Below are 20,281 nucleotides of genomic sequence, written 5' to 3' on the forward strand. Positions count from 1 at the left end.
TTTAAATACGAGCATAGGTACCATGCAACGTCAGTATTACACTTTGCAGGTTTTCACATGACAGGATCAGAGAGCTCAGGGGAGCGGCGCTGACTTACAGTCGCCCTGACTCAGTCCGTACGCGTTGCGCGCGGCGCTGCCCTCCGCGCGCTGACTGTACGCACGGCTGCTCCGCCGCAGCTCTCTTGCCAATGCCGTCGCGTACGTATCTCATTAAGATGTGACGAAGTCTATATGGTCCGTGGTTTTATGAAACACATGACCCGACCTATGAACAGTAGCTTTATTTATGCTCACTTAACTCCTCTCTGAGGCTGATGCTAGTCAAAATATAGCCAAATATTAGTGCTACTAAGCCCATGTGTACTTCCAAGTGTAACACATATGCCACAGTTACAAAATTTGGTCTCAAAAAAGCTTACCTAAATAAGGAAAAGGTGATTTTATCAACAAAATTCATCAAAAAAATAAGCACGGGCACATAAAGATATCAAAAATATTTAAAAATAAATATTTAAAGAAACCTCAGCAAGTCAAAAGAAAGAGGAAAAAAAATATTTTGTGAATAAATAACTACCTATGACCATACTCTGGAGATCTCTATACACTATAAAACTCACTACGGACAGTTACGTATTTGATCTGAATCTCTGGAGCTTGGGCTGGATGTATGGAAACCGTCAGACATTTACTATGCCCAACAGATGGCTCAACTTTCTACACTGAAAAACTACTCCCCGGTCTCAAACACTAACTGAGTACAGCTGATGGCCCAATAAATACTAAAATTTTATCAGGATGGGTTTCTCCCCCCCGAAACTGAAGGGCCCACACGGAGGGCAGCCGAGGCAGGGAGGGCAAAAGATCAAAGGGAAGAGAGTCCCTTTTCTTTTAACCCTCCTGGTAATTCCTCCAATGGGATACGAAGCCATAGCCCCCACCGCTACGTTACAGATGGCAGTAAGCATTTTTACTGCTGAAACATATTATCGTGGTTTTCTCTTTTTCACGGGAATAACAATAAAGTAAATGCTACAGAGAGAGGGTGAAATCCTGACACCCCCCCGGAAGTCTACAGAGCCGCTGCCACTAAGGTCAAGACGAGAAATAATGTTACTCTTTTTCTACAGTTGTGCATCTTTCACCCGAAAGGAAGTTAACAACTCATTAACAATGCCTGCTGTGCTAAATGACTGTTTTGATAATAATTTAAATATATTTTAGAAATAATTATAAATCCATCACATATCAAAACAGAATATATTCAGCAATAGTGATACCCACACGAATCAACGATTTACAAGTGTTGACCACATACTTCTTCAATATATTCAGCATTGTGTTAAAGTTCACCCTACTTACCTGCAAATCTGACAAGTTTTAACAAAATGTAAAATTTCTATTAAAAGGTGACTAAAATTTCTACAAAAAGGTGATCACAAAAAGGTGACTAAAGAGCCATCCTTCAATAAACGGTGACATTTCCGGCAGTAGCGTAGAAAGCAACCATGGATAATATGAGATTAGGACAATTGCGCATTTTTAATGCTTAACAAAACTAAGACCCTCATATTTTCTTTCTCTTAAAAGTGAGGAACAGGAGACTGCAAAAATTACTGAAAATCTTAGAAAAATTACAGAACCAGGACATGCTGAAAAAAAATAGGCGGCCTCGGACCATCCTCCTCAAGGCCTCGTATCAAAGCAAGACTTTCTGGTAGCAATGAAAAAAGCTTATGTACGGTACCAAAGAAAAAGTTGGAAATCAACCGCTACCTACTACTTAATCCCGGCTCGGGGAACTAAATTTCTTTGGAGATAACAGGTTAAACACCGAGATTAGAAAAAATCCGAATCCGGAACTTTTCTAAAAAGTTAAGTAGTGATGGATTTAAGCTATTGACAGTAATATATTTCTGAAATTTAAAACCAGGAGAGTTAATGCACTGCAAATCACCACACTGGCCCTCTTTTATTTCTTCCCCCCCAAAGAAGCATGATGCTGTACAGCACCAGTTACAGGATTTCATATGCATTTCTCTTCAGATTCAAGATCCTGTTCAGGGCTAAACTCACAGAAAACAAAGAGTGATTTTATTTAAGACTGCTTTTAAACAATATTTTTTATTTAAATCGTAACTATCTGAGGTGTAGTAATTATTTAACAGATAATTTAAATGATTGAGAATTTCCTAAATTTTCAGTACATCCTAAAGTCTTCCACCTTCAGGTAGGCAATGCTCTAGAATTAGGTATTTCTATAAAATGAAAATGAGTTTCATGCAGAGAGGCATTTAAAAAGAAAAAAAGGAAGAATGTACACAAATGGAATTAAAAAGTACAGAAGAGAACAGCGTTGAAATTATTTCACAAGGAGGGCGTTCTCATTGATGTCAACCTGGCTAATCACGATGAGAAGTTTTTTGCCATCATTCCAAGCATACTTTGTGTTAAAACAGACTAGATTTACACTTTTGATGCCAAAATATTCCACTGCTGACACTTTTCCTTTACAAACAAACCCTAATGCAATGCTAGCGAGCTACAGATCATGAATTATTTCTCACCTTCTGGCGCAGCATATATGGTATAGAGACACAATCTTTGTAATCACAATTCGTCAAATATGACACCATTATGTTATTTTTAATATATTTGTCCTCCAAGGCAACAATTCCAGTTGAAAAATGAAAGTCAAAATAAACAGAGAAAAAGCAAACAATTATTCTGTCGTTCCATAATCACAGCTCGTTTTACTCGAGATGACGCACGCAGGAGGGTGAAGGTCCAGAGCGAGACTGATCCTGCAAACTCGAGAAGGAAGCTGCAGTCACTAGAAAAGTCCAAGCACAGACGAGGTGCTGGCTGCGGCCGTATCAGTGCTGCAGTAAATTAGCTTATACAGCACTTGCCATTATAAAACATGTCTCCAAACCTTAACTAATCTACATGCTGAATAAGACTGATTTGTTCACCTTAGGTAGGAAAAACAGGGGAAAAAAAATTTCTGTTAATGTGTGAGGCACTATCAATGCTTCCCAACAATCAAATAAGGTACTTCTCTGCCCACTCGCTCTGATCAATGGGAAAAACTTCTGCAGAGACATTCCAATTTAAACCTCTTTAACTATTAACTCAAGGCCACCATCACATTTCAATATAGAACATTTAAATAATCAGAGGAATTTCAGGTCCGTTAAAGGTGCAGTCAGGCATCCAAAGGGGTATACAGTTTAATCTGTTTTACTGCTGGTCCAACATTAATTTTCTCATTATTAATGGATGGAAAAGCTCTTTTGTAGCCAAGGAAGCGTAATTATTTAAAATTTTAGATGTGTTGCACTTCACAGCTCTCAGCTGCTAAGCTGGCAGGAGTAACGCTTCTGCAAAGCAGATCATTTATTTACCACATTTAAAAGAAAAAAATAAAAAACCAGATATTTATAAAACAGCAGCACTTTTTAGCTATTTACTAATTGAGTATCTCATTTGAAAAGTCTCTCCGACATTAAAATTACGATATTAAACAACAACAAAAATCAAAGTACAAAAATGAATTGAATTTGACATGTCATTTACTGGCTTCAGCAATGGATTAAGAATTGGGGATCCTGTGTGATATTCTTCTCTGGCACTGAGTTACTGCGTGACTTTGAGCCAGTAACAGCTTCTCGAGCCTTCAGTTTTCCAAAAACGAGCTTTCAGTGCCTAATGTTACAAGTCTGAAGTTCTCACAGTTCATTTTCAACACACCCTTCTTTTAACCTGTCCTCTTCTACTACACTGGTTTGCAATTGTACCCACAGCTTTGATTTCTACTCTTTGTTTACTATACTGTTTGCAAACTTCTTTTCCGTCCCCTCTCCCTTTGCAGTGCTGGAATTATGCCACTATTCATTCAGTCAACTACCACAGCTTGAAAAGTCTCCCACTTCTTGTTCTCCGAGAACGCCTTTCTTCCTCTCTAAACCTCTTTCTTCGGAATCTTTCTCACCACCTTGCCCTTAACTCCGTGAGGATCAAGTCTTACATCCTCTCTCTTTACTGTCTTACGCAGAAGCTGTCTTGGTCAAGAACGCATCCCATTCTGAACTCGCAAGGCAGCTGTATGAATTTACACTTTCCTACTTGACATATGTAAGTAATACATATTACTTATGTATATTAGAATGTACTTGTCCCATCCCACCAACTTAAAAGTTGGTGCCACTGCGAAATTGAAGGTGTACTTAGCTACAGCTACAGTAATGTTTTACGTAATTATAGTATCCAGGTTTGGTTTTAAGGGCTTGTACTAAAAAATATTGCATCTTTTGCTCCCCGTACAACGGTAAGAATGACAGAACCCTGCAGCTGGCAAACCCTTCTACAGCTACATTTAAGACGTGTAGAGAAAAGCTTTTATTGAAACGTGCTGTCCCAAGAGAAGACCACCACTACGCTTTTCTAACAAAATGTCCTTTTCAGGGGCTGTGAGTCTAGTTACTTGCCTTAACAAATTGGCAATTGAAGCACAACCTCTAAAAAAACTCAAACACAGGATAATTCTCATCTTTCCTGGCTACCCACAGCCACCTACTGGATTTTTTTGTAGATATAGTTCTTGGCAATGAAGCCTTCCCTCCCCAGCGTAACTGAGAACCAAGCACAAACCTTACAAAACCGGTAATGAATGAGTAAGAAATAAGCAAACTTCAAGTAGATCCACAAGCTCCTACTCTTCAGCAGATTCCCAAAACGAACACAAGTAATAGATACATCTATAGGTATGCTCCCAGTAACAAGGAATAAAAGCAAAGAAAGGAAAGCTCTGCGGATCGTCAGCAGTGTCTAACGCTACAGTCCAAGTCCGAATGGGCTCGCCCCAGATCAACAGCAAAAGTAAAAATCAGAGACCGGGAGGTCCTGCAGTCATGTAATAAGTCACTCTGCAACTATGACTTTTTGAAGGAATTAATGTCCCAGGGCTGTGCCAAGTGCACCTTAGGAGAGAGCGAGACGGCACGTGGATCTGAACGGAGCCTGCTACACCCACAGTGCGCCGAGCGCCCGACCACCTCCTTTGAGAGGACCGACCTTAGAAACCCCCTGAGGAGAAGAGGCGCCTACGACCAGTTCAGATCTCACCAGTTACCACGGTGAAAGAGGAATTAAGACCTAAGTACGATTTCCCATTCTGCCTGTCTCAGTAGCTCAGCCTAACTTCCAAAATTATTCCCCACGTTAGTCTGCGTAAGTTGAGGCTTCTCTAGAAAGTGGAGCTACAGAGGAAGAGGAGCAGTGCAGTTCACACGGAAGACAGACAAAATAGTAAGAGACATCCTCGCATCCACTAAAATCAAACTTGATCTCTGCGTATTGAGACTCTCAGAATTAGCGCACATTATCTAACATTCAGGGCTTATTTCTCTACACTTTCTCTATAAATTGTGAAAATGACACATCTACGTGTTTTCACATTCTGCTTAATCACACAAACGCATCCTTAAGACCCTGTGACCAAAGCGCATTGCATTAATCAGCATGGAGCTTGCAAAGTACCCTGCTGTGTAAGGGTTAAAAACAACAAATAATTATGACAGTCCTATGAAGGTCTGATTCATATAGTTTATCTTCAGCAAAGGACAGCCTGGTTCCCTTTCTCAGGATAAGCCAGTAGTTGTTCTTTCCTTGTGTAACCCTATCCCAATTCACCCGCACAGGAGAAGACGGAAAATCAAAGGAAACAGCGCCGTGTGAGAAGCTGCCACAGCGGACAGCTAGCATCCCTCTGAACGTTCCTAAGGAACGGTGCCAGATTTAAGAACAAAAATTAACTGTCTCGAATTTCGATCGGGGCTGAGAAGTGTCTCAGCAACCTGGCAGAAACACAGCCTACTGCCTGGAAAAGCGCTGCCTGAGTTCAGCTGGAGGCGGGGGATGTCACTCCAGCCCCAGAGGTTGTTCACCCCAACACCCACTTACAGCCCTGCTGCGCGACTCCCGCGGCGGGGAGAGGTCTCGGTTTTATACAGCACATTCCCTTCTTGCCTCACCGCCACCGACCCCACCACAATCCTGACTGAGACAACTAAAACCTACACATTAACTTCAACAGGCAACAAATGGCATTTTCTACCTAATTTTCATATGAAATTCTCCTTCTGCAGCATACGCCAAAGCATAGGTCGGTGTGAAATAGAGGTGGGCTGTAACTCCCTTCTGTCTTATGAAGCTGGCATTGTTAAAAAAAAAAAAAAAAATAAAAAGGAAAAAAAAAATAAAATAGCCAGCATTGCCTGGGAGGGAAGGCAGCACCCGCACCCGCAGCACGGCCAGCACACGCTGCCGGCGCCGTGCCTGCAGCACCACACGTCCGTGGGGCTGCTGTTAAACCCGGGGTACCCCAAGGTGCATGTCGGGGAGCGCGAGGGATAGAAACCATCCCTTCCCTCGCAGGCTGGAGAGGATCCGGCCCTCCGTCTCCTCCACACAGGGAGAGGGGAGAGAAACTTATTGACCCGTGCACTAGATAAATGAACAGACTATCCATTAACTAGTGAATTGCACAGAATGAAATTATGTTAGAGACAATAAAATGAATGTGACGTTAAAGTGTTCATTAAAACTGTCACCAACCATCTAAAATTCAACCTATAAACCGCAGCTACCATCCATACATCATACAAAAAGCTTGCCAAAAAACATGATTAACCTGTGCGGTGATCAATATTTTTGATGTAGAGTAAATTTCAGTTTGAATTGGAATACCTACAGTTGATTACAAAATATTCTCCCAGACACGAAAAGAAGAGCAACCAGCTGAATTCGGTCACACATTTGTTAGCTAAAAACTTTAGCGCCGGAGAACAACCAGGTATCCGTGACAAGAACCTCCTGAACTAGAAAGCACTTTCTTGAGCAAACAGAAGTTTTACAATCACAAAATCCATCCTTTCCATTTAAAAACTTGATTGTATCGATATCGTCACTGTTTTTGTTGGAATCAAAATCTCAAACATGGCAAGTAAAAACTGTGATTTATTAGTTACGCCTTGAGACACACTTCAACTCCCCTTCCTCTTCCAGAGCCTCCAGGCAAAGGCAGCCTTCGGGTAAAACGCACATTTCGTCGTTGTGTCAAATCTAGTCCAATCAATAACTCAAGTTACCCTAAGAAAGTATATTCCTCTTTGTGCTTCATATTTCTATAAATCCTAGAAAATCCCAATTTTATGACCCTAAACCATACCAAACAAACAGAATCCATGTGTCAGCTACGACTCGGACTCCAAATACTGAGAAGCAAGTTCCTTTTCCAGCTCCTCTTCTCAAAAATTCTGTCCCGCGTGAGCCACATTTGCTAGACAAAAGATACTCCGATAGGGGACATATTTTTGCCCTAAAAAAATAATAACGGTACAGACAGATCTAAAAAGCAGGGGGTTGGTTATTTCCAGGGCTGTTGATAACATTTGCTCCGGCAGGATGAGCAGCTGCTCTAGATTTGAAGGCTGAACCAACTGCGTCCTGTCATATCCACCAGCCCGGCGTCATTTCAAGTCTTGGCATTAGCAGGAAGGTGAAAAGAAATTCTGTAACTTCTCTATCACCGTGTCATCCGTATTAAACCTTGGAGCTACGTAACTTTCAAAATGCAAATGATGTACTTTCTACCTCCTCTGACATACTAATGAGAAATAGCTATATGTTAAAAATACATACATTCCACATTTAAATGAAAAGTTAAAATTAAAAAAAAAAAAAAAGGATACTTTTAGCTTCACTGTTTATAAAACTTAATTAAGCTTGGCACATCTGTAAAGTTCTCTGCTTTCCTACAGGGTGGAGGGGAAACTTACAGCTTATCATGAAATTTGGCTAATAGAAACGGTAAATAAGAGAGTCTGGAACTGATTTCTGAAACACAGATCTTAGTTCCTTCCTTATGGATTCTATTTTTATCGTATTATCTACGGCTGTACTGAACTTGCACAAGTGTGGACAACAATGTATTTAGCAACTAATATTCAGCTTTAGCACAAATAAGCTATCTGTAATTTGCTCTTAAATGTGGTGAAGAAAGACAATTTACTAAAATAAAACTACAGCCCCATTGACTCTAAAAGTACTCTCAAAGCATGCATAACAGTTTCTATAGTAGGAATAGATGCGTATAATTTACACACAAGTTGGTTTTAATTATCACAGTTCATAAAGGCCGTTATACCTTAGTTCTGTCAAAACGAAGAGAGGAATTCTGTTAGTTTTTACCGTGTTAAAAATCTATAACAGGATCCTCCCCTCTGGCCTCCTAAACCCCAGAGCCTTTATGCAAAGTCCAGTTTGCTCAGAGAACTCCAAAGCCGATTGCAGGATGCTTATCGGCGCTGTGATTTACAGCCGCGACGCTTCGCCAAAGTCTCACCCCTCGCGAGCGCGTCTCGAGCCCGCGGGACTACCCCGCACCACCCAGCGCGCCGGGCTCAGCCCCGGCCCTCCCTGCCAACATCATAAATGCTGCCATTAAAATATTTGTTTTAATTCTGACCTCAGAGTCACAGCTAATAAACAAGAAAGGCAATGAGAAATTGAAAAACAAACTAAATGCAGCTGTTGGACTGGACGTTTCACAACTGCGTTTAACTGCGTCCTTTAATTTCACGTCTATGAATAGCAGCCGTACACCACAGCCCGCGTGCCAGCTAGCCAACCAGGCAGTATTTTCTTTTGAGTTCATTTTGCAGTCTTATTCCGTCATGTAAATTTTACTGTATTTTTAACTCTTCCTTTGAGATGCGATCTGCCAACGACGGCTAACTCTTCGCTGGTGGTTTCTCATTAGAACACGCACTCGCGATGGGACAGCATTTGTGTAGGGATTTTTTTCCATAATCTTCCTCACACACAAGAGGAACAGAATTTTTTTGTGTATGTCTAATACATATTTGTTTGTGTGTCAGCCCAGAGCCCATTTAAATACACCCAGTGACCAGATGATTAATGCTTTAGGAACTACGCGTTACAAAATCACATGAAAGAATTAGATAGAGGGGTAAAACATAAAGCTTATGCTATTCTGTGGAATTCCCAAAAATTACTCGCGTATAAAACCAAAAGTACTGTTTTTTTAATATCTCTTTCTAACAATCAATGAGCATTCTTCTCCATAATGCGTAAGATTACAAATACTAATTAGATGGAGAATCAGGAACTCGAACATACTTGAAAGAAGTCCATTTAGAAAAGGGAAAAAGAGGTCACTTCCTTTGAAAATTGTAGATACAAATGAAGAATCAGATGATTAAAAATTAGGCTGGTAAGAATACCAGAATTTCCAACTTATCTTGGAATACATTCCATGGGTATGGAGGATAATACAGATAATTATATTTTGCAAAAAAATACAGCACCTTGGTGTGTTTGCCAAACACCTAATGATGCTCCCCTCTCACTCTTCAGGTTTGGTATGCGAAGGGATAAGAAATCCCACCTCGCAGCCCTCCAAAACTAAACACTTTGTTTCCTTTACGTGTGAGGGACATAATTTCATTAAAAAATAAAAATAAAAATCAATAACCGATTCTTTTAAACACATGGAAATCCACCTTCCAAATAATAGATACCCTTAGCGCCTTCTATAGAAATGTCTCACAAAAAACAAAAGTGGGAAGCGGACCTAACGCCTCCAAACCACCCTGCAGGCTGTCTTCTCAGTCCCACCTCCGTTCAGGATATTTATCTTCTCAGTCCCACCTCCGTTCAGCATCCACAACTCCGCTCGAGTCCCAAGACCTTACATGAAAGTAAACCAGCGAATACTTTGGACCAATATTAAAAGGAACCGCAATAAACCGAAACATTTGAGAGAAGCCGTATACAGCCATTTCCATAACAGCCCATGGCAGAGGTCTATGGAGCCCGGCGTATTTACTGCCTTAACGAGAGCGACCAGCGATCATCCCTATGGCTACGATGGAAGAGGGAACAAAGGGAATTAGTTTTAATGGACTACGGCTGACATCAGAATTGGTGAGGTTTTTTCCTCCTTTCTAAATCGCAGCGTCTAATAATACAGCATAATGAAAAACGAGGACGTTTGTATGGTTCCTTCAGTCTCCAGTCTAGACACTCTCCAGTTTAGACTAATCCAGTTTACCATTGAGCAACTGATTCTAATTGGTAACATTTAAGCCTTCCCCTTCCCTCTCCCCATTTCAGACCCTGCGTACATTCACAATTCCTGGCACGCTACCATCAACACGTTAAAAGCTTGGAGGTTTTTCTGAAAACATCTTAAATTAAGTAGCCCCCTACGGTGTATTCCTTCCCTTTGTGAACTTCCAAAATTTAGTCCAGGGCACCTTCATCCAGAGTTCACATCATAAACTCTTGTTGATTTACATTATGTAGCACACAGGATTCTTCCTCAACACTATAATGACTATGGCATTCCGCAAATGGGTTCTACCTATTTTTTTTAATATATATACATACATAAATAGATATTATATAGATATGTATAAAAATAAAAAGTATAAATATTTATACATGTACAAGTTTAAAGCCTCTTAATGACAAATTCTTGCATAATGTTGCACTGACAGAAAAAACATCTTAATAACTAATAAAATATTTTACAATTTTTTTTTTAATCCTGACTACATTTTAATTTTGGTAAATATTCAACCGTAATAAATACAGACCTTCGTATCAATACTGCTGTTTATATTCTATAACAGAAAACTGTTACTGGTTGTACAATTGTTACTGGTCGTACATAACTGACATTTCTAAATATATAGCACGGGAAAGGCCAAATCACCATTCCAAGAAATGGTGGAAGGCCATGTTGTGCTGTAAAACACAGTAAGAGAGTACGTATGTTCATCAAAATGGGGAAATCACGCAGGTGACATTATCTGCAACTCAGAGCGGCCCACGACAGCCTGGATTCTTTTCCTGTGGCCAAGGGGTACGGACTGGAGTCCTCCACAGACAGGCCCTGTTCTGCACCCAAACTAAAGGTAACCTGCACCCAAACTAAAGGTAACCTGCACCCAAACTAAAGGTAACCAGATTTTCTTAAAAAAAAAAAAAAAACAACAAACAAAAAACCAAAACCAAACCAAAAAACCACATAACCCAGGAAAAATGCAACGTGTAGGTTTGGGAGCATAACTCCACAGAGGCAGTCTGAAAAATTAATCTAGATTACCTCATGTGAATTACTAAACAGTGCTAAATTTTTGCCTGGACGCTCTGTCCACGGTAAGTTGGCCTGTAATTAATCCAAATCTGAATAGTCAAGCTGAAATAAATCAAGCCAACGCTAACGCTAAGTAAAAGGATCCCCACAGAAGCTTAATGTGATTCTCATTTAGTAAGTGAATTAGAGTAACTGTTCTTAGAGTCTCCTTGTAAGTATAAGCCTCTTGTTTCCACCACATCAGAATACACGCCAGAGGTACATTAACCAAGTCCCCAGTCTATTAACATTACTTCATTTCCTTGTATTATTTATTAACGCTTTTCAAGACGAGAATAAAGGGCTTAAAGTCTTCCTAAAAGTTCGAAGCCGCCTGCCTTTGTTCGGAAACGACAGAGTGGACACGGTGCCCTTCGCTCTGCCTGCAGCAGCTGCTTTGCAGAGACGATCAGACGGGGACTCAAATACGAGCTAAATACTCTCAGAACGCGGCTCGTTTCCCTCGCAATGGTTTCTCTCCGCCTCAGAGATGTGACTTTCTTCCTCGCGGATCCTTCCCCATTAGGTTGACGCAATATTATTCTCCCGGTCAACTGCCAAAAAGTGTTTTAATCAAAAGGCATTCAGTGAACGCCGTCCAAAGCCGCCGCGTACCTGCAGCGCCCGATGAGCCGCAGCTCCCCGCAAAATTCATCCGGCTTCTTGCCCGATTCCAAGCTGCATGAATTACCCTGCTGGCAGGAGCCCATTTCTGGTCATCACCTGCGCCGGGGCCCCCCAGCGCCTTCCCCCGACACGCCGGCGGCCCCGCCACACGCTGTGGGTGCAAGGAAGGGCTTGCGGTAAAAAAATAAATAAACACCACGTGTATGCAATACCGCTTACGCGACCAGGCTGCAAAATCGGATCCCTTTTCGCCGTTAATACACAGCGTCTCTTCCGTGGCACTCGGCAATGCTAAATTATTACTACAACGTTAATTTAATTCATTCAATATTGGATGGATGTCGGAAAAAAAATGAATAATCAAAACACGGATGTTTCAGAATGGGGAACTTATCTTCATGTAATTCACAAAAACAATCGCTGGCGTATAGGGCTTTATATAAATAAATCACAATTTTGACATATAAAAAAACGTGTACAGAAAAACCGTGTAAGTTTCCTACGGCAGAAAAGGATCCATGAAACACTCGTATTCTAGCAATTAAAATAGAAAAAAAGAAAACAAGTAACAGCGCCGAGTCACCTGAACTTGAAACTTGGAACCAGATTTATTAAGCAAACTTCCAAAAAGAGAACAAGAATGTTATATAGGAAGTGTCCCCACTCGCCAGAAGAAACACTGCCACCAAAGCTGACAACACAACTGGCAAAGGGAAGGGATTACGGGGGCTCACATCATAATTTTTATTTTTACCACTAGAATAAGGCCCAAGTTCACATTTCATGTCTGTTTCCCAAGGATTCAATCAGCAACAAATGGCAAAGGAGGACCAGTTCTTTTTCACTTTTATTGAACTGCTACATATCTTACCTATTAAAATGAAAAACGTTAAGCAGAGAGGCAATAACGATATACGCAGGGACCCGGCCTTTAGAAATTCCATCGGACTAAGGGATTTTGTGGATGAGATGCCTGGCCACAAATTTTCAGCTCTACAACAAACCCTCCCCTTCCCTCCCCTCCACCCCCCAAAAAAACAACCCAGCAACCCATTCCCCATAGGAAACCATCACAACTTCTTTGAAGACTAAAGTTTGGTGTACACAGGAAAAAACACAGAGAAAACCTAAACTACCAGGAACTGCAGTTTTTCCTCCTTTATGGCTTTTTTTTTTTTTTTCCTTTCTAATGTTAAACATGATTTGCTGTATGTCTCAGACTGAGACTTTTACAGTCTCCCCAAGATCAACTGACTCAGAAGCAAGCTTTTATTAACCTAAGGGTCTGGAAGAGGTACACAGGGACATGCTAGGCAGCATTAAAAATAATAACAAAACCACAACAAACTACGGTGCCCCCTAAGTACACTCAGAAATATTTCAAGTTTGTTATTTTACTATTCAACCAGATTTTCAGAGCAGCCATAGATGTAATACAAAAAAGCTAACTGTACGCCAACTTTCTTCTTTCTTTGAATGCCTCCAAACCAGAAAAGAATTCAATAGATTTGCCTTAAATTTAAACAAAAGGTAGACCTAATGCCAGCAAGTGTCACTACAGAAGTGTCTACAGAGCACAGCGAAACCCCAGGCAGGACTCAGGACTCCCCCTGCTTGTTCTTCCATGAGTTTGCCTTGTACCGCCGTTCACGCGGAAGGCTGCGGGTACGGCAAGCCCTGGCTGCTAACGACCCCAGCTCAGAGCTCCACAGCGGTTAGCCACCTTCCTGGGATGAAAAAACAACCCTGAAACCCCAAAACCCCAGCAAAACAAGCAAAAAACCCCACACCAAGAGCCACCCTCCCCACCAGCAAGAGACCTGCCACTGCTGGCAACGGACTCAATCAGGCCCGCGACAACTTAACGTGTCTTGGACGCTTGAAGGGCAGTGAAGGATTTCTTCTTGCTTTCGAAAAGAAAGATGAGGGGAAAATATGACTGCTATTTACTGCCATTAGCCAGTCTCTCTCCTTCCCGTCGGATTGTTTTCTGATAATCCTACACCGAAGCAATATATTACCCCTTCCCAGGAGCTATTCTCACACTCACAGAATGGTTTGGATTGGAAAGGACCTTGAAGATCATCGAGTTCTAACCCCACACTGATACCTATAAATTCTGTACTGCTATTTTATCCACAATTAACTTATCGCTAGGCAAGCTCCTTGTTCAGTAAGAAAATATAAAAAGAAGAAACCTAAAAGATGTACCTTACTGGCAACCGATACCTTTAAAACGCAGCTTAAAGTGGCTGTGGCACTATTCTACTGGTTTACTACACAAAAATCATACGTAACCATCTTCTATATCCATTGACCTTCAGTGGTTTCCAGCGGCAGTGGTGGCTTTGGTTTAGGTTTTTTTTCAAACAGAACCCTGTAAGTTTTTACAGACGTGAATACTTGTGGAGTTCATGGGCCCCTGGGATGCGACACGGTTAAATTAATCTATTTGATCAACCGTAGAGAATAAACTCGTTAACTGAAACAGATCAGCGCTCCCTGTTTGCCTGCACAGCAAAAGTTTGTAGTTGCTCTGTTCTAGCGCAGCATCGCAGACTCTGCTTGGAATGATGAGTAGAAGTGGTTTTTCACTACAACCAACCAAGAGATGAAGAGAGTCTCAAAAGCCACCTCGTTTTGTTCTGCTTTGTAATGAGATCAGCTTGATTGGCAATATACCACGATATAATGGATTAAGATGATGTTACTTACAACACTGGCTTCAAACAAAATTCTGCCTTGATGTTAAAATAAAGACTAGAGAATCCTGCGTGAAGTGCTGCTTTCATACTGTCGGCAGCTGAGGGAATAGTTTTCAACTGTTTTGTTATTGCCGTACCCAGACCACGCGGTACGGTTCAACACCGTCCTGTGAACCAGCCCTCCTGCACACCTCTCATAACAGACACAGTTTGCAATCAGTCAAAAATAACACCAATTAGAAAAGCATTTTGCCACGAAGTATCTTATTATACTATTAGAGCCAAGGTAACAGTCTGCTGTATCAACAGGAAGGACTGCAACTTTAGTACCTGAGCAAACCAAAAGAACTCGATTATAACACAAGTAACCCAACAATATGCAAATATCTCTTTCAATTTAAAAAATAACAAGTTAATTTGCTTTTGCATAAACATTCTGTTTTCCTTAAATTTAATCATAAAAATTGTCTTAAGGATGCATCTAATTAATATCTATAAAGCATTCTAATTTAAGCAGCTGCATTTATTTCACTTATTCAGCATTGTTCAACTCGAGGTATTATCCTTCTATAGGTACAAAGCAAAAATATTACTGTTCTGGAATCGGCATGGTGGACTCTCAGTTAAACGCGCAGAGTTCCACAAAAAATTCTCTGAAGTATCAGGAGAAAATTCAGCCAGATGAGAATACAGTTTTTTATGTCAAAAGCTGACAGTGAAAACGCTGCGAACTGCAGAGCACTATTAAAGAGTTCTGACATAACAGATGGAATGTCAGAACAAGACCAACTGGTCACTAAAAGTGAAAACGTAAATGACAGACATTTAGTTTTATTCTTTGAAATTTGACTTCGTCCTCAAGATCCTCATGGCATTTGCTACATTTTAGAAACCAGTTATTCAGGCAAGGGGAAGCTGTTGGTTTGCTGGCCGTTTCACTGACTAGTGCAATCCACCAAAACATTTAGGGTTTGCTGTCTATAGATAGGATAATAAACGTGTTAATTGTCAAACAGGTAAGATTTATTAACAGACAAGATTTGTAGTAATCTCTGCTGCCCACAGCCATTGTTCATTCATAAAGAGGAAGGAGAGGAATAGGTACTTTTGAGGAGTTTCTTAAAAGTATTTTCAGATTATAGCTGATTTCACCCAGGAGAGAAGGCAGAATTGCAAACTCTTCATCAGCAAAACACGTAATGGCAGCATAAGTTACTTTGAAAAACAGTGCCAGTAAAATAACTTATTTTATTTTCATATTTATGGAGGAGTACAATTTAATACATGTGCTGATCCCCTGGAGACCTGCAGATCAGAACATCTGGATACCCAAAATAAAAAGAATTCCTTAGTACTTCTGCTACATCTGAATTCGTAGACTGATTCTTTTCACATATTCTATAGTGTAACAGTCACTTAAGTTTGAAATTTCCGTAAAAGACAAATTAACCGCTGTATGACACATTCAACACCCAACTGAGCAGGTCAAAAGCCCTTGTGGCGGTGAGGAAATATTTGCACGTATCGCAAGGGTACCTGCAATTGCTCCAAAGCAATGGAACACATACCTATGGTGTTTTACTGTCTTCATCTTGTTTACAACTATCACATAAAAACGGTAAAATAACTTACCACTGGGGTTAAAAGCCATGCAGCAGATAGGCTTCTCATGTGCAGGGAAGTGGGCCACAATGCCGTCGCTGTCAGAGTCCTCGCTGACAAGCACCTGCACAACATTAGCAGAGACAAAGGGGACGTTAGGAAATAAAAATACACCTAAGAAAATACCATCTTACTGGTACAGGAATTGTTTTATGAGATATACACAGTGGTATGAACTAGAAACTCTGCATGCGAACTAAACACAAATAACCTTCTGCAATTTTTTGAGATAAAGAGACGTGAGATACGCTGAAACGACCTACTATTAACTAGAAAGGATTATCCACTTTATACCTGGGTTCCCTGGTTATTTATCCTATTCAAATAAGGCAAAATGGAAAAATATTACTGTTTTGCTACATAAAGCATTAATGGTCGCACAGAAGCTTATTACAAAAGACGTCTGTATGCCGTGCGCTGAGAAACCAGGTTTCAGGTCTCCATTGCCGCCGGCTGGAGCGAGGGCTGTGAGCTCTCCGTGGGGCTAGAACGGAGAAAATTATTCCTCAGAAACTTGTGACAGGAGCTCTCCTGCGCGTTCAGCTCTCCAGCGGACAGGAGCTCCCACTCCACCAGACTCGGCAGCAGCGCGCGGTCGGACTAACGTACGGAGGATTGGTGTAATTACCCTGAAGAGCACGCACTTTAACTGTAAATAATAAATTATTTTCTCTAAGCAGTAACACAAGAAAAATAATCACATAATAGAAAGAAAAACAAGAGGTGGCACAGAGCCTTTCAAAGAAAAGGGAATATTTAACCATTACATAAATCAGTTATTTTCTTTGGGAGGATTCAAAGTACACATGGCAAAGGAGTGGAGAAACGGACCAAAACCCCAGTCCAAGGCAGCGGGTTTGTTTTCCCCCGTTCCGCGGGGAGGAACACTACAGCTCGCCCCCTGCTGATAAGTGCCAATGGACTCGGGGTATCCGCATTTCCAAACGACGCAAGAAGCGCTAAGGCCTGGGAGGGCGCACGAAAGCGGCCGCATTGCGAAATACACGGCTAACCCGGATTTTCTCCATCTTGAAATTGCCTCAGTGGACATTAAGTAACAGTATTAACAGTGGTTGTTAATCAAAGCCCCTCAAAAAATCATGCTGTCGTAAAGTACCTTCTGGTGAACAAAGAAACCATTCAAAGGTAGGAGAGAGTTTTCACAACAGAGGGAAATTGAGAGGAAAGGGAAATATCTGGACTGAGATCTGTGTTGCGCAACATCTTCTGGAGAAAGGACAAAGGATGAGCTTTTGGGTTTTCCAACAAAAGGTTATTTGAAGTTGCTAAAACTACTTGGGCCGGTCAAAACTAAAGCTGACTGTGAAGACACACAAACGGACCCCCAAAAGGACACAAGGACACAAACACCTAATTGTGTGAAAAGGCAAAGATATTCTTAGAGAAGAGAACCAAAAGATGTGCGGACAAAACATATGCGGGAGCTGAAAAAGTTTTTTATTCTTTGGTTACATCATATTAAAGACTAAATTAAGTAAAACAATGAGTAAGATCCGTCAGAAAAGCACTTAATAAAAGTGCTTCTGTGGTAAGCAAAAACCACCTTCTTAATAAGATAGTGCAAAATTTCCCATTTCAAGTTCAGAATAATTTGTCTGCTGCTTCCAAAATAATCTGAAAGGTTTTTAATACTTCCTATTCCTAACAGATATCAGAATAATTTGAAGATATTTTTATGCTTCAAAAAGAGAAATCATCTTTAAATGTTTAAAAAAGTCACGTAATACGGATGAAGAGGCCTGCGCCTGACTTACTTTAAATGTTCGAATTACTTGGCACTGTCACATAAGGACAATTATGGTTTTGCTTTCCGTTGTCAGCATTTCGTGCTTATTCCAGAACCACTAACCAAAGGGTCTGGAGATCTTCCTAAGAGCTTTTCAAAGAAACAGTGTTCTTTTCTCAGCCTATATAAACTGCACTAAATAACTCCGACGCATCATCTTTTCACAGCTCCCACTTTGAGTTAACTTGGTCTAAGCCTCAACATTTCACTCTAATTAAAGATACATGATAATGATAAAGTAACATCACAAACCAGCTTTACAAAAGAAACAGAAGGGGTTGTTTTAGATCTCATCTCAAACAAAAATATTTAACCTAGAAATGTGTAGGTATCAACAGGACCTAAATCATTGCTAAAAACAGCCATACTGCATATTCCGCATGCATCATCTTCTACAGACTGGAGACTATTACACATTAATCCAGCACGTGTTTTGGTTGGGTTTCTTTTTAAAACTAATGATAAATACAGCACCGTTATCATCTCTGCAACTTAACCCCCCTATTCAACAGCCAAGGAGCGCTCTGGATGGTAAGATCACCTTTAAATATTTTTCCTCTGGAAATGCGACACAAAGTAAAAATTTCACAACGTTAAAAATGGTGAAACACCTCAGACATACCAATATGAGGATACAATAAAGCCCAAATGTCTTCTTTGTATGCTGTGCTAACTGCTTCCATGCTTTAAAGTGTTTTTTTTTCCAATCACTGCTTAAAATTATCTTCCTGGAAAAACAACCTTTGTGTTTAATCTAAAAGGAGTTTTTCAAAAACTCCACTTTTCACTGTAAAAGCCGATTTTCAGCTGTTATACAAGTCCATTGTTTGTGATAGGAAAAAAAAGGAAGAATTTATCGGCATAACATCCAATCAAGAAAGAAAGAAAAGCCACTGTGAACTTGTGGGTCCTGAAAACCCTCACCCGCCACTGAGCCCGGCTCCTGCGGAGCTTTCAGACTCAAACTAAAGTATGTTCATCTCCTACATTAGCCAAGAAAAAAATAAAAATAAATAAATAAAAAAACAAAAACAAACAAACAAAACAAACAAAAAAAAAACCACCCACAAAACCACCTTCGTTACTCAAAAATCTGGAGATCCTTGGACAGCGGAGAATCTGAAACTCAACTCAGGTTGTGATGGTGCCACACCACCTCCTGCCTTGACATCGGCCACTTGCTGCCCGCTGCAGCCACCGAGGGGAAGCACGTGCTTCTGAAACACACATGGAAACACAACTGCTTGTGCACGGTACGATGAAGTTGGAAAAGTGTTCTTAATCTCTTTAAAATCAACATGAAAAAATAAATCCTTGTGGAACAGACAAGTAGTACTTTTTTATTAAAATCACCAAGTTGTATTTAAATCTTCGGGCTGTAGTGCACGATTTGTCGTGCCCTTCCCCTGCCCTTTAGCAGCAGACAGTTGGGGAAAACACACATCACTTTTTACAATTTCAGTACGACAAAGAAAGGGAGGGTAAAAAAAAAAAAAAAAAAAAAATCAAAGGAGTTACAGCAGTTGACTTAACTCCATCAACCACCAAAGAAGAGCCTCTTTGGAAACGTCCCTCCCAAACCTGCCCGGTTCACATACCGACTCAAGAGATTGCACATCTTTAAAATCATACTATGATTTTCACCACTGCGTACAACTTAAGGAAAATAAAATTATGTTGATATAACAAGAAGGTGCTTTATAAGGGAATATATTATTTTCTGTATTAGAGATCTTCAAATGGCTATAACTGCCCCAGTGCAACAGGGTTTGTATAGATTTGGATAGATGAAATAGCACAGGTTTCACGCAGACGAGGATGAAGACCGGAGCTGTACAGTCATGAAGAATACGACTGTATTCAAGAGACTTCACAGGTTTTAGAAACCACGTCTTGCAAAGGCCGATGTGGAAGACACTGTCTGCAAAGGTGCTGGAGAGAACGATGCCCGTAGGCTAAGAAATGGCACATCAAACCAACGCTGACACTGTACGACTGGTTCTTTGGTTTCTTACCACTGAAAAGAGCAGAGTTGGAAATTTTTCTTGGAAGTCGAAACAGTGGTACGAATTGCCTAATAGCGCCTGCAAGTGCTGTCAAAAAAGCTGGAAGGAAGCAGCTGGTTCAGCTTCCCGACGCACAGGGCGTGCAGAGCCCACAGGAATCCCGCGGCTCTGTTTTTTTCATCCCAAACAGTCTTCGTTCTCCAAGGTAACGGCCTCTAACCACCGAGAGTAGAAGACCTTACAAAGT

General features: G+C 40.8%; 1 protein-coding gene across 3 annotated transcripts in view; it reads right to left on the bottom strand.

The window, feature by feature from the left end:
• The window catches only part of BCAS3 (BCAS3 microtubule associated cell migration factor), a gene marked incomplete at its 3' end in the record, with an annotated part of 391,462 nt that overhangs the window by 283,967 nt on the left and 87,214 nt on the right, over positions 1-20,281 (bottom strand). For all 3 annotated transcript variants that reach the window (XM_082493341.1, XM_082493342.1, XM_082493343.1), the window contains exon 13: positions 16,192-16,285. In XM_082493341.1, coding sequence (XP_082349467.1) covers positions 16,192-16,285 — 94 coding nt within the window. The remainder of the gene's footprint in view (positions 1-16,191; positions 16,286-20,281) is intronic.

Source organism: Vanellus vanellus (assembly GCF_965231255.1).
Source record: "Vanellus vanellus genome assembly, chromosome: 19".
Taxonomy (NCBI): Eukaryota; Metazoa; Chordata; class Aves; order Charadriiformes; family Charadriidae; genus Vanellus; species Vanellus vanellus.